Source organism: Mytilus trossulus, chromosome 5 (genome assembly GCF_036588685.1).
Source record: "Mytilus trossulus isolate FHL-02 chromosome 5, PNRI_Mtr1.1.1.hap1, whole genome shotgun sequence".
Taxonomy (NCBI): Eukaryota; Metazoa; Mollusca; class Bivalvia; order Mytilida; family Mytilidae; genus Mytilus; species Mytilus trossulus.
The window spans coordinates 64,371,122-64,387,456 of NC_086377.1; the positions used below are offsets into that span (position 1 = coordinate 64,371,122).

At 32.9% G+C, this 16,335-nt stretch overlaps 1 protein-coding gene across 1 annotated transcript in view; it reads left to right on the top strand.

Annotated features, from left to right (window-relative positions):
• The window catches only part of LOC134719049 (aminopeptidase N-like), a 38,571-nt gene that overhangs the window by 3,629 nt on the left and 18,607 nt on the right, over positions 1-16,335 (top strand). Inside the window, exons 2-11 of the mRNA XM_063581986.1 lie at positions 198-633; positions 3,163-3,318; positions 4,676-4,793; positions 6,026-6,146; positions 7,014-7,168; positions 10,780-10,893; positions 11,488-11,619; positions 12,783-12,848; positions 14,583-14,648; positions 15,325-15,512. Coding sequence (XP_063438056.1) covers positions 198-633; positions 3,163-3,318; positions 4,676-4,793; positions 6,026-6,146; positions 7,014-7,168; positions 10,780-10,893; positions 11,488-11,619; positions 12,783-12,848; positions 14,583-14,648; positions 15,325-15,512 — 1,552 coding nt within the window. The remainder of the gene's footprint in view (positions 1-197; positions 634-3,162; positions 3,319-4,675; positions 4,794-6,025; positions 6,147-7,013; positions 7,169-10,779; positions 10,894-11,487; positions 11,620-12,782; positions 12,849-14,582; positions 14,649-15,324; positions 15,513-16,335) is intronic.

Here is a 16,335-nt window from a genome sequence, read left to right on the forward strand (position 1 = left end):
TTTCAATACACGTGTGAATTTCAGACCTAAAAAAAATGCAAATTCAACTTGTCGAAATTTTTATTTCTAGGGTTATTCTGAATACCTCTATTATAGACCTGTTTTTAAATAAAAAGTGCATATATAATTTGATTGATATTAGTGTAACGCTTAATCTGACACTTAAAACCCATTTACAATCATGCGATGCTTTTTAGATGAATCAGATGGGAAGGTACTGCATAAATCGCCGTCTGTTGAGAGGAATTTTCGACTACCACCCAACTTGTACCCGACTGTTTATACCGTTGAGATTCAGCCATTTATCTATGGGGACAACTTGAAAGACTTTTTCTTCTCTGGTCACGTTGGAATAGAAGTAGAATGCAGGTCATCAACAAACGAAATTATTCTTCACAGTAAAATGTTAAATATTACAGAAAATTCTATCGAAATTCGTGCGAGCGGAAGACAGAACGACACAATAAATTCTACTTTAGAATATGATACAAACAATGAGTTCATAATACTGAAACTGAGTAGATTGATGGTAGCAGGAAACAGATATACTGTAGAGATGGGATTCGATGGACATTTCTCGGAAGATTTAGTTGGATTGTATCTTAGTTCGTATGTTCGTGACAACTCTACGGTGTAAGTATGAATAATTCGCCGTTTCAGAATCTAATGCATCCTGGATAATATTTTCAAAAGCGTACACCAAAGCGTTTTGATTGGTTTAAAACATAATAAACAATGCAAATTCAACCAATGACGTAACGTTATTTTCACTTTGGGGTACGAACAATGAAATTACCCATGATGCTTTAGATTCTGAAGAGGCCAATTGTTAAATGATTTGCATATTGGGGAATACGTTGATATGATTGTTAGAGAGGACTTCTGGTATTTGATCTTTTCGATGTACGTATGAATAATTTTTCATTGACGCAATTGAAGTTATTCGCCGTTGCCGCCATGTTGCAATTAAAAATTTAACATATAAATGATGTTAAAATATTTTATTTATAGAAGATTAATGGGAAACAAGTTTTGCATCTTATATTAATCCCTTTCCACTTTGCGAGTGCTGCATTAGACTGCTCTTTTTCTAAATCTACAATGATATCTTTAACGTGCAAGAGATATGTCTCTTTCTTAACACGGGTCAGCCATTTGTCGCCCCCTTCCGACGGACTATCATCGTTTCCGCAAGACCATACTCGCAAATGATGTCAAGAAAGAGCAGAAATTCAATCCCTATAATTTTTATCCTAGAAGGGGAATCGAACCAGGAACCTTTGTGTTAATAGTCCAACGCACTAACCACTTCACCACAGCTCTCATAAACAAATGAACTCATCATAGACGCTAGAATCCAAAAAAGTTTAAAAGGCCAAACAGAGTACAAAGTCGCATAACTTTGAGAACCCCAAATCCCTAAAAGTTTTTATATAAGACTCCTTTCAATGAGGAATCTGCAATGTTCATTTTAGTGAGTTACAATCTGATGCCAATTTTTCTTTGCGATAAACTACTAAATATGTCAAAAAATACAACGAGCATATGGATCAGGATATAATTCATTTCAATTAAGGTGGTACCCATCACCTTGACTAAAACTATTTTGGCTCGTTTAATTTTTATAAAATTTTGACAAAGTATTTACTTTGACCCTTTGACAAAAATACAAAAGTTTCAAAAAATTTGAACCAACCATTTTATCAGAAAAATTACACTGGTTACATAGCAGTTCAACAAAGACTAGTTTTCATCATTGAAAAGCTTAATATTCCCTTAACAACACAACGTGATTAAAACGTTTAGCTGATATTACAGAGTTATCTCCCTGTAGTGTTAGGTACCACCTTAAATAAACATTAAAAACACTATTTCTGTATATTTGTGTTTACTGCTTCCCCCTGCTTGTCGATTTTAATGGGCGTATGACATTTGCGCCGATGTTGAAAATTTTCATTCTTTCATTTGCGCCGATTTCATTTTTTCATTTGCGCCGATTTTATATTTTTCTTTATTGGATTTACAGGTAAGTTACAGGTGGGTTCATACTTTTACATTGGCTGAGCACAGAGTATAAAGACAAATCAAGTGACATTGTAATTGGTAAATGACTATTCCAATGTTTCGGGTAACAGTCACAGTTTACATTGTCTGACGCTCCTTCTGATGACAAATGACATACATTCTTAGACAACGTACAATGCCCAAGTACAGATTCCATAACGGTCAACCAATTCGTGATGGCGTCCATAAATTTAAGAAGGGATGACTTCAACTTCACCATTTGTAACTCTTGGTTTAATAGCTTCCTTGTGAGAAAATGAGAACTCTCGAAATGCCCCTACCAGTGCGTATGCCAGACAAAGAAAAGATGGCCTTCGTTTTCGACAATTTTGCCAAATATAAAAGAGACGAAATCATAAGAAAGGAATATATTAGATGTGTTGTCTATACATACTCGGCAAGAACAGATTTATGATTTGAATGTATTGAGTTTTTATGGATTTGAATGCTGCTACATATATTTTTAATTCGTCACAAAGTGCTTTTATCTTAGGTTTTTTACTTCTTGATTTTAAGCAGGAGACAACAGTTATATACATGTTATGATTGACAATTCATAACACATGTACAACTGGCTAACAGAAGAGGTCTTTTATGATAAATGAAAATAACATTACTGGGATGGAGAGGTGTCTCATTGGCACGCATACCACATCTTCTTATATCATTTCACCTGTGATTTACCTGTTATTTACCTGTAAATAAATCGGCGCAAATGAAACAAAAATCGGCGCAAATGAAATGCAGATCGGCGCAAATGCAAAACGCCGATTTTAATTGCACCAAATGTTGCCTTAGGCCCTCCTCCGATATGAGTATATAATGTATCTAGTATAGAGATTTGTTGTTATAAAGATTCACGAAGAGACAAAATGTGAAACAATTTAGAAGAAAAATCTAATGATAAATATATGTATAAATGTACTAGCACTACAACAATGAAAGAATGAAAATTAGACATAGTATCCATATATAAGCAACGGGTGACTTGTTGATGACTTCAGACAAAGGGGTTGGGAGATTGGTGGTTAAATGTTTTATTGCAGTTTTTGATTGGACGATAGTTTTGTTGATATTTGATAATATTTCCTATTTCAGATTTCTTGCTACAACGCAATTTGAAGCTACTGATGCCAGAAGAGCATTTCCATGTTTCGACGAGCCCGCAATTAAAGCAAAATTTAATATAACTCTCGTCAGGAAAAACCATATGACGTCCTTGTCAAATACTCGTATTAATTATCAAGAAAATAGGTGAGTACACGTAAATTAAAAAAAAAGTCACAATAATCCGGCGTTTTGCATTTGCGCCGATCTGCATTTCATTTGCGCCGATTTTTTCTTTCATTTGCGCCGATTCTTTTACAGGTAAATAACAGGTAAATTACAGGTGAAATGATATAAGAAGATGTGGTATGAGTGCCAATGAGACAACTCTCCATCCCAGTAATGTTATTTTCATTTATCATTAAAGACCTCTTTCGTCAGCCAGTTGTACATATGTTATGAATTGTCAATCATAACATGTATATAACTGTTGTCTCCTGTTTTAAATCAAAAAGTAAAAACCTTTTAAGATAAAAGCACTTTGTTTATACTAAAATGACGAATTAAAAATATATATACAGCATTCAAATCCATAAAAACGGAATACATTCAAATCATAAATCCGAGTATGTATAGTAGGCAACACATCTAACATATTCCTTTCTTATGATTTCGTCTCTTCTACATTTGGTGTAATTGTCAATAAAGAAGGCCATCTTTTCTTTGTCTGGCATACGTACTGGTTGTGGCATTTCTAGAGTTCGCATTTTCTCACAAGGGAGCTATTAAACCAAGAGTTCCAAATGGTGAAGTTGAAATCATCCCTTCGTTAATTTTATGGACGCCATCACGAATTGATTGACCGTTATGGAATGTGTACTTGTACGTTGTTTACGAATGTATGAAATTTGTCATCAGAAGGAGCGGAGCGTCAGACAATGTCTAACGTGAAGAAGTCATCGATTTCATTTAGGGAAAGGAATGGTAACCCGAAACATTGGGATAGCCATTTACCAATTGCAATGTCACTTGATTTGTCTTTATACTATGTCCTAGGCCAATTAAAAGTATGAAATTACCTGTAAATTCAATTAGGAAAAAATATAAAATCGGCGCAAATGAAAAAATGAAATCGGCGCAAATGAAAGAATGAAAATTTACAAAATCGGCGCAAATGTCATACGCCCCAATAATCAGGCCAGATGGATTAATACGTTACCTTTTTTTTTTTTTTTTTTTTTAAAGTTTAACAAAAAATTGCAAGTGTTGTGTGTACCAAATTTCCAGAGATTACACTAGATTAACTCCTTGACACTTTACATACACACGACTGTATTGTAAGTTTACGTACCGAAGGAGGATGGTTCTCTCCGAGCACACTGACTCCATCTACTAATAAAACAAACTGACTGCCACGAAATAAGACAAACGTAATTATCATGAAAGTGACGTAAAACACAATTCGTGCAAATAACCAATTAATGTTTATATAGTCACTTGCCATAAGTTTATATAGTCACTTGTTATAAGTTTGCCTCTTGACCATTTACTTGCCATTTTCCAGAACGGATGATTGGGTTGCTGACCATTATGAAGAAACCCCTTTGATGTCAACTTATCTCTTGGCCTTTATTGTTTGTGACTTTCAATACACCAGTGACGTCACCAAGAACAATGTACTAGTAAGTCAATAGTAATGCATTTGTATCTATAGATTTATGAATGAATAATAATTATTAATTGAAACGCACAGTATTAAATTAAAACTCAAAATAGGGCTAGTTCAAACACATCTTGTGTCATAAAGTCATAGGAGTGAAATACACTTTTCAATATGAAGCTAACAGCTCTAGGTGTTAAACATGTTACATGTATTAACCTTATATATATATGTGTGTATATATTTTGAACACATTTAGGTTCAAGGTATGACCAAATTGTGCAAGGATATCGAACGAAAATAACAAAAAAATATGCCAAGTTGTAGTATTATTCTAATGTAGCTACATTTAAATTCTCCCTGATAAATTCGTCCGAATTTAAAACATTTCTAATCTATCTACATGGCGAAATAAGAGGCAAGTCAAAATGTAGATTTGGTTTGCTCGCAGTAACTTTTTTTCTGTGCGATACAACATTTAATTATGATAATATGTCATTACAAATATATTCCAGCAAATACACATCTAGCTGTTCTAAACTAAATCATTATAAATATATAAAAATAATATACTATGCAGAACGTGTTGTTACTTTAAAGTTACTGTGAGAACCTCGATTCAAATAATTCAAGTATCTGACTTGTATATACCCCACCCGTATTCACGCCTATGAAATGCTCGAGCAGTACTCACTAAAGACTTGTATATAGATACTATCCAACCAGTTATTTAAACTTGTTTTGCAAACTTGTTCTACTTGTTCTACAAACTTCAGTTACTAAAGATAGAAATAGATAAGGGGAAAACCCAAATATAACGGAATAGTAATAAACTGTACACTTTCTATACATCTTAAATCCTGAATTAATGATGTTGGATACTGTTTTTGTTTGTTTTGTGTCAGATATTCGGAGTGCTCCCAGTTTATCCATGTAAATTACAAGTAAACATTATTGCCGCTACACAAAAGTCTTCTTTTCATAATTTTATTACATATACACGAAGTTTAAAGCATTATCGAAAATACTCATACATGGGGGGGAAAATCCTTAGTTTTTTCGATTTTTTTTAGAAGTTTTATAAACAGGAAATGTTTAAAAATTACGATATAATTGGTATTCATGTCAACACCGACTGACTCAGTGCTGACTACTGGGCTGGTGATCAAAGGCCAATAAGTATTAGGCCAATGGATTGCCATTAGTAAAATGAAAAATATTTCTCTCCCTAAATATTTACATTTCATCTTTTAGTTTAGGTCATGGGCAAGGAATGAAGTAGTGGACCAAACGCCTTATTCATTGAAAGTTGGAATGAGCATCTTAACATATTTTGAGAACTTTTTCAATATCAGTTTTCCTCTAGCCAAGACAGGTTAGGTTAATATTATTAATGGGCTCATATGGATAGTAAGCTCTGACATGTCTGCGAACAAGAACATCTGACACACAAACAACCTTATAAAATATACGATTTCAAACTCTTTTAAATATTGCATTGTGATTGAAATAGAGACAGAAGAAACACAAGCGACATTCAAAGTTCGAAATCGAGAAGAAAGTGTTCGCGCCATTACAAATACTCGACAAAATGCATAAAGACAAGAAAATCACCAAAAAAACCGAAAACAACTAGAAAACAACTAGAACTTGTAAAATTGAATACTTAGCAACACGAACTCCATAACCAGCTGCTCCGGAAGGGTAAGAAAAAAACATTTGCCATTTAAAAATAACCAAGAGAGAAATGAAAAAAAATATCGAAGAAATGTTGAGTGCTTAGACATATCTTTATAAGTTTTGACTTAAGTTTAGCTTTTACAGTGTTAGATCTGCAAATTAACGTTAGCTAATTTGTGTTCTTCTCTCAGCTGGATATAATCCTCTGCATCTGAGACATCATGTCAACACCGCCTCCACTGTGTCAAGCGCCCTAGACCTCTCGAATAACTACGCTTTACAACAACATAGTTTTATCTGGGATTGTCGCACAGTACACGATGTATAGGTGAAAGTAGATGTTTATTCTGACAGGTCGTAAAGGATGATAATTTTACTCATAATGCCGTCACAATAAATTTGATCATATATAAAATTTAGGAGCCATTTACAGCAGAACTTGATGTATCTGTTTGGTTGATCATGCCACAAAGTGTGACTCATTCAAAGTCAAACTATTCCTTGTTTATGTTCTCTGTTAAAACTGTGTTATAGTATAAACAAACTCTAGGATTTTTTTCAGATATGATAGCTGTTCCAGATTTTCAAGCAGGTGCAATGGAGAATTGGGGTCTTATTACATACCGTGAAACATCTATGTTATATCATCATCTGGAAGACTCGGAGTCCAGGAAAGAAATAGTTACAAGTATAGTATCTCATGAACTGGCACATATGGTAAGGAAATAAACGTATAGTTACAAGTATAGTATCTCATGAACTGGCACATATGGTAAGGAAATAAACGTATAGTTACAAGTATAGTATCTCATGAACTGGCACATATGGTAAGGAAATAAACGTATAGTTACAAGTATAGTATCTCATGAACTGGCACATATGGTAAGGAAATAAACGTATAGTTACAAGTATAGTATCTCAGGAACTGGCACATATGGTAAGAAAATAAACGTATGGTTACAAGTATAGTATCTCATGAACTGGCACATATGGTAAGGAAATAAACGTATAGTTACAAGTATAGTATCTCATGAACTGCCACATATGGTAAGGAAATAAACGTATAGTTACAAGTATAGTATCTCATGAACTGGCACATATGGTAAGGAAATAAACGTATAGTAACAAGTATAGTATCTCATGAACTGGCACACATGGTAAGGAAATAAACGTATAGTTACAAGTATAGTATCTCATGAACTGGCACATATGGTAAGGAAATAAACGTATAGTTACAAGTATAGTATCTCATGAACTGGCACATATGGTAAGGAAATAAACGTATAGTTACAAGTATAGTATCTCAGGAACTGGCACATATGGTAAGAAAATAAACGTATGGTTACAAGTATAGTATCTCATGAACTGGCACATATGGTAAGGAAATAAACGTATAGTTACAAGTATAGTATCTCATGAACTGCCACATATGGTAAGGAAATAAACGTATAGTTACAAGTATAGTATCTCATGAACTGGCACATATGGTAAGGAAATAAACGTATAGTAACAAGTATAGTATCTCATGAACTGGCACACATGGTAAGGAAATAAACGTATAGTTACAAGTATAGTATCTCATGAACTGGCACATATGGTAAGAAAATAAACGTATGGTTACAAGTATAGTATCTCATGAACTGGCACATATGGTAAGGAAAAAAACGTATAGTTACAAGTATAGTATCTCATGAACTGGCACATATGGTAAGGAAATAAACGTATAGTTACTAGTATAGTATCTCATGAACTGGCACATATGGAAAGGAAATAAACGTATAGTTACAAGTATAGTAACTCATGAACTGGCACATATGGTAAGAAAATAAACGTATGGTTACAAGTATAGTATATCATGAACTGGCACATATGGTAAGGAAATAAACGTATAGTTAAAAGTATAGTATCTCATGAACTGCCACATATGGTAAGGAAATAAACGTATAGTTACAAGTATAGTATCTCATGAACTGGCACATATGGTAAGGAAATAAACGTATAGTAACAAGTATAGTATCTCATGTACTGGCACATATGGTAAGGAAATAAACGTATAGTTACAAGTATAGTATCTCATGAACTGGCACATATGGTAAGAAAATAAACGTATAGTTACAAGTATAGTATCTCATGAACTGGCACATATGGTAAGGAAATAAACGTATAGTTACAAGTATAGTATCTCATGAACTGGCACATATGGTAAGAAAATAAATGTATGGTTCAAGTATAGTATCTCATGAACTGGCACATATGGTAAGGAAATAAACGTATGGTTACAAGTATAGTATCTCATGAACTGCCACATATGGTAAGAAAATAAATGTATGGTTACAAGTATAGTATCTCATGAACTGGCACATATGGTAAGGAAATAAACGTATGGTTACAAGTATAGTATCTCATGAACTGCCACATATGGTAAGAAAATAAATGTATGGTTACAAGTATAGTATCTCATGAACTGGCACATAAGGTAAGTAAATAAATGTATGGTTCAAGTTCTTACAAACTTAAATGGTCTAAATAGGTCAAATAAAGAGGGTGGGTGCATTCCTTATTTATTTAATTTGGGCCATTATTTTGTTTATTTAGCACCTTTTTTGTTATTCTTTACCTTTTTGTCTCATTATCTCGCACACACTTCTCTAATATATTAACTGCATTCAGAATTTCATATATGAAGCTGGAAAATATTCAAGATAACTCGAAAATTCAAATGAGTTTAAGGAGATGTTGGGTGATTTTTCATTGGGACAGCATCTGACAGACCGACACGTAAAGAAGACATCTAGATAATAAAATAAAAAGATGTGCTATTATTGACCATGAGACCATTCTCAACTTAAGACCACATAACAAAGAAGATAACGTCTTTATGTTATCGTATGATCTCAAACAATAAGCAAAACCCATACCACATAGTATACTAGAATTGAAAAATATTGATCAACTCAAACGAGAAAACTAACGAAATGAACGGAAAATAATTATGATTCACAGCAATAAGTGAAAGCCACTAAAGTACAGGCACCTCGCTTGAGACAGTCATGTACACAATGTGAAGGGTTAAACGTGTGTGTCTGACACAAAACCAAGCATTCCTCATACCTTTTATAACAGACAAGAAATGATATCTGACACAAAACCAAGCATTCCTCATACGTTTTATAACAGAAAAGAAATGATATCTGACACTAAACCAAGCATTCATCATACGTTTTACAACACACAAGAGATGATATCTAGTTCATAATGATCATGATGATTGAAGTAAAGACTTAATAGATAAACGAAATAACATTGCTATCAAATTCTATAAAGAATAAAGTTCATACAGATGTAACTTTAAACAAACTGACAAACCTATTTAAAAAATGAAAATTGACAAACAACCGCACACAACATACAACATAGAAAATTAAAGACCGAGTACCACGAAACCAACTTACATTTTATTATATAAAATGTATATAAGTTGATTATGTCAATAAAAACCTCAATATCTTTATTATAAAGTTCAAAAATAAAATAATGAGGATTTTTTTTTGTGTGTGTCATATATTAATTATGTACATTATAATATCGAACTATCCAGATTATTAGACAAATATTTGACAAACTATTTCACGTTTATATGAACGTAACAATTATTAAAATTTATTTTAAAGTCATAGGAAACGAGTAACCGGTGAACAATAATGCTTCATCCATGCATGTATATATCATAAACTTAGTCTTCTGTGCACGATTTTATAATTTTTTACGCAACCATATCGTATTATCGTCATTTCCCCCTCTCTGTCTGTTATGATGTGAAAGTATGACAGCTACTTTTAATGTCGTGTTTATAAGCCGAAGTGTACCGATTGACACGTTATAGTAAACAATCAACCATTAAACGTAGATATTGAGCTCGTGTTGAACATGTACAGTCAGATAATAATTTATTTCAAGGACATATCAATGCGTATTGCGATCACCGGATTTTTACGAGAGGATCACGCTGAGGTCACTTTGCATACGGAAAATGTATCGGTGAATTGCTTCCTTGAAGCAAACAATTCAAGTTAGGTAAACTTCTTCAAAATATAAACAAATTGGAGAATTTTCTTCAGAAAAAAGTATTTGAACATCAGTTTTATGATGCAAACTATCAATTTAGTTATAAAGAACATATGCATTACTTTTTTTGAGGTTTCATATGATCGATTACAAAAAAGAAAATAATTATAATTTACATGAACACATATTCTAGTAATCATATAACTCAGTAAATTGTATGTTTAAATTATTTAGATAGAATTGATAATTATGATATTTTTCAGTGGTTTGGTAACTTAGTAACCCCATCATGGTGGGGAGATATCTGGCTGAATGAAGGATTTGCTAGTTATTTTCAACACCTTGGTGTAGATCATGTTCACCCAGACTGGAACATAGTACGTACACAATTAACTGTTTTTAACAAATTTCATCAGGGATAAGATATTTATAATTTGTAGCTTTTTGAGTACATTGATGTTAATCTTGTCCACCTTGACATGAATATAGTACATACATATACAATATATTATATATAAAAAAGAAGATGTGGTATGATTGCCAATGAGACACTATCCACAAAAGACAAAACATTAACAACTTTAGGTCCCCGTACGGCCTTCAACAATGAGCAAAGCCCATACCGCATAGTCAGCTATAAAAGGCCCCGATAAGACAATGTAAAACAATTCAAACGAGAAAACTAACGGCCTTATTTATGTAAAAAATATACATTGTCAAAAAGAATCAAAATTTTTGTTTGAGATTTGGATCCGGGACGAAAGGCGTTACTCACAGCTCGTTTCCGATGCAGTACATATATGTTGTTTTTATCCTGTAATTTAAACCCAGCACATAAAAGGTTTAGTTATTTAAAATCAAACAGTAACTGTTGTATCTGATTGTTCAAAGAAATTGATATTGTTATTTTCATTTCGTCAACCCCATCCCGAGCCTCTCCTATAATATATACTTTTTTAATTCATTTTCAGCTAGAGTTTTTCACTTCTACTATTCACCGAGCTATGACCATGGATAGTCTGGTGTCCATACATCCTGTCTTTGTAAATGTGTCGGACAATAAACGGATCGAGAATATGTTTGATACTATTACCTATAGCAAGGTTTTTATATAATATTTGACTGAAGGTATCAGAACTATATAGACTATTTTCATTGAACCAACTTTTGGCGCAAGATTACTAAAAAATATATAATTTTTCGACAGGTTACCTACTCTGCGGTTGGACATCCTGGTAATCGGTCAGGTAGGAGCAACCAAAAGAAGTAAAATTGAACATATAATCGGTGCAATTTTTGGGGAAAGCTTACTGTTTTCCAATGACTTGATCGTGTATAGAAAACAAAAACCGAAAAAAGGTACCGATTGTAAATTAATTTTACATCTTTAAGTTTCTCATACTTGACCAAGTACCAGGATGTCATATCAAAGAGTATGTTACCTGTCTTAAAGATATAAAGTCCGGAATCAGAGTTCGCTTTTACGAACAAAAAAGTTTATTGCTTCTAACCGTAAACCTAATGAAAGCTAATCATTATCATATCATTATTACCTGATAAAGAGGTATGTCACATGCCAGATTTAAATTACTGTGAATTCATTATTCTTCGTTGGATACCAATTTTCGTGGATTTCGTTGGTACAGGTGAACCACGAAATCTAATGGTCAACGAAATGTATATTTTAATAGGTTTTGTATACAGAGAAGGTCAAAACCATGAAATTAAATATCCACGAATATGCAAGTTTCCAACTATCCACGAAAATTGATACCCACGAAAATAAATGAATCCACAGTAGGTAGTTGATGTATCTTTTAACTCGAAGTAAGTGTAACTAAGTAATTGTACCATCAAAGACCCTTCCTGATACCTTACAATATCTTTCAATGCAAATAGGCAGAAGGTACCATGTGTCGACAATCATGAGTTAAGAAAAACAACCAACAACCAAATACAAAACTAATACATAACACTACTACGTGAAACATATTCTAGCAAAACAACCCGAAAAAAGCCTGACATGAATTCAGAATAATATGATTCTGCTCCACATTTGACAAAACAACCCACTTTATATTGATCCATTTATATCAAAATGCTATTTTATGTAATGTGTATGTATACCATTAATTAATTTAGTTGAATTAAGATAATAGATCTACAGTACTTCCGAAACTTCAAAACACATCACATATTTAGTATTTCTTGTATTGTTTGATCAATGATTTGACAATTTTCTCAGACATATTTTACCTTCCTTCAGGGTGCGTCTATAGTTCGTATGATGAGGTTCTTTCTAGGAAAACAAACATTTAAACGAGGACTACAGGTACGTACAGAATTTATCATAGCATTTTCATACACTGAGGTAAAACCGTAAACGTTAAAAAATGAGGAAACTATATGAACTCCAGGAAAGGCAATTATATCAAGACAATGGCAATCTTCAAAACATCTTTTAGAGTTTTGATAGATAATTTATTATTGAGTTAAACAACATATACGGTACCAATTTCTTTTGCAGCAGGAGCACAGTTCTACAACCACTGGCTGTTTAGTAATACTACAGGTCAAACTATTTGAAAGTTTAAGCTTACGAGAAAAGAAAGAGCGCATAAACTAAAATGACAAATGATCAAGCCAAACCCAGGCATGGAACCATAGCTTTGTATGGAATCTGGAAATACAGCTTAGATAACATATTTATTATGAGAACTTTTCCTTTAAAATAACTATTTTTATGCCCAATTTATGAACATTATGTTTCCTGGTCTGTAAAAGATTTTGGTCGAGGTAGTTTTTGATGAAGTTGAAGTCCAATCAACTTGAAACTTAGTGCACATGTTCCCTTTGATATGACCTTTCAAATTTTAATGCTAAACAAATGATTTCCCCCTTTTAACGGTCCACTGAACATAGAAAGTGATAGTGTGGATGGGGCATCCGTGTACTGGGGATACATTCTTGTTTTTAACTACAGTAACACAGAAGGAAACGAATCTGAAACCACAGCAACCCTATGTCATATGAAAATGATAACTGACAGACTGATACACAGATGCTACTAAGTGAAATTTGACATCCTAGATATTATCGAAAAATGTTTAACCTTTAACATGTTTAAGAATATGAAATAAGATGGCATAAATACTATCATTAAAATATTCACATATATTTCTTTTATTCTAAATGTTATTAGGTTCTATACACAATTAAGAACATTTAAAGAAGTATGCTTTTAGAAAATTAGCTATACGTTTTAATCACATACTTTAAACTAAAATAAAAGCAGCTTCTCAATTATCCAAATGAGTGTTTGTCTAACTGCTATATATCAATTGAAAACATTCATGAAAATTGTTTGAACCATTTTCTAAAACACTTTCCGTTTTTAATTTCACCTGGCGTTCGGCATTTTTGTTATTTTACTTTTGACAGTATAATATATCGTTGTAAACTTACAAAAAGTAACAACTTGCAATAGTGAAAAGAAATGTCTGTTTGATAAAATGACACATACCTACCTGGAAATATTTAAACTGATATATTGTTTAAATGACAAACATTTTCACCACTTTATTTTATTATCAATTTCAGTTTCAGTAATGTTTAAGTCACCTCCTTACCTTACACTTCATCTCTATGCTGTGACATCAGTATCGGTGTTCTCATGGTAGGTTTTTGCCTCGAGGGCGGGAACTAGAATCACGGCCGGATCAATCCAAGGACTTTATAATTGTCCTTTGCTGCTTCTTCGTTCAACATGCAGCATTAATTGTTGTTAATGAGGTACAGCTTGAAGTCATAATGCTATGTCTAGAAAAGGTATTGTAGTATGACTTCCTTCGGACGGTTACAGTTTGAGCTAGCGATTAAAAATCAGCGGTTAAGCGTGACCAGTGCAAAGCAGGGTTCATATTTATAACGATTCAACATGTTCTCGTCATGTATACGCAGTTAATGTGCTATTGGATGTTAGAAGCCATCCATCCATCCATCCAGTAGTGAGCAGTTAATTTTATAAATAGATTGATTATTGTTCCAGTATTTGTTTTCTCTTTAGCGTTACCTGAAGAACCATCTATATGGCGTTACTACACACGATGATCTGTGGTATTCATTGGGCAACGTAAGTTCATTTCTTGCATTCAGGTCTGTGTGCTTGTTGGTTTGTTAAGTCGTTATCGCATTTAATAACGAAGATTAATGGTTTTTATATCCCGTAGTGGTTATGTGTTACTATAAAATTCGTGAACAATGTATGTCTTATAAAACACATTACTTTACCTTATCTAACTCATCAGACACGCACTGCTTTTAAAGTCATATATTTACCAAATTCAACGACAGCTTTTGAACTTCCCTAACCTATTATGACACAGCTCTTAAGAAATCTGACAAGTGCAAAGGATACCAACTTTGAAGGGGTTAACACAAGAGGCAAACTATTCGATATTCTTTTTAAAAGTGAAATATTAATTCATAGAATTTCTTCAATCCTTCGAAGAACAAAATTAACTTTTAATACGTTTGATGGTAAACGATAGTTAATATTGAGAATGGAAAAGAAAATTGCGTCAAAGAGACAACAACCCCACTGAAGAATAGGAAACAGCGAAGGCCATCAACGTGTCTCCAACACAGCGAGAAAATATCGCAGCCGGAGTCGGGCTCCAGCTCCCAAACAAAAATGTGTTTTATTTACCTCTTTGTTAATCAGTGTATGGCATCATAAATATACATAACCAGTCATTGAATAATACTTCTCAACAAGAAATGTACATGCTATTTTTTTTTTTTTACAGCAAAGTAAAATTGACAGAAATCCTAAATTCATTCAAAACATAAAACACATAATGGATACATGGGTAATGCAAATGAACTACCCAACTGTGTTCATCAAACGGGATAGCGATGACCTTGTCCTCACGCAATCACGATACCTTTTGGACACAGAAGCCATTGATCCCAGCACATATAAATCCACATTTGGGTATGTATTATTCACCGGTATAGGATGGTCTGCATAGGGTTTACAAAATGGAGATTAGAATTGCTAAATAGAATACAATAATAATAAAAATAACAATAAAGAATAGTTAATTAAAGAAAACCATAAAAATAGAAAATAGAGAATAAAGAGGTGCTGAAATATATAAAATAAAGAATAATGGGAAAAAAGAGCAGAATAATCAATACAAATATAAAGAAAAGAGAAAAAAAAACAGAGACAGAAAATAGAAAATAGAAAATTATGATGCGCTGAAGTATATATAAATTATTAAGGTAGCACAATACAAAGATTTTTCATCCCCAATCAGTCATCTTTAAACTGATGTAATTCCACTCCTCCTTCTTTAAATTTTATAAATGAGGTACCAAAAAGAAAGAAGAATGATTAATCTTTCAAATTGTGATAATTTCATTATGACATAATTATTACACATTGAATTGTTACGTTATAAGTTGCTATATTGTGATGTCCATACTTCAATGAATTTTGCTTCCTTGTTATTCATAGCATCCCAAAATATTTTATAGATTCTTCGACAACACAGCTTGACCTCAAAAAGTGTGTCTCAGATTCTCCTATTGTATTTTATTCTCTCATAAACCTCTAATGAAGTTTGCAACATCAATTCATAAGAGACCACTATATTGAATTGGGTATACAATTTATTTGTTCTATTGATGTTTTTGGAAATTTGAGACACAGTTGTGGAGGTCAAGCTGTATTGTACAAGAATCTATAAAATATTTTGGGATGCTATGAAGAACAAAGACGCTAAATTCAATCAAGTGTGGACATCACAATA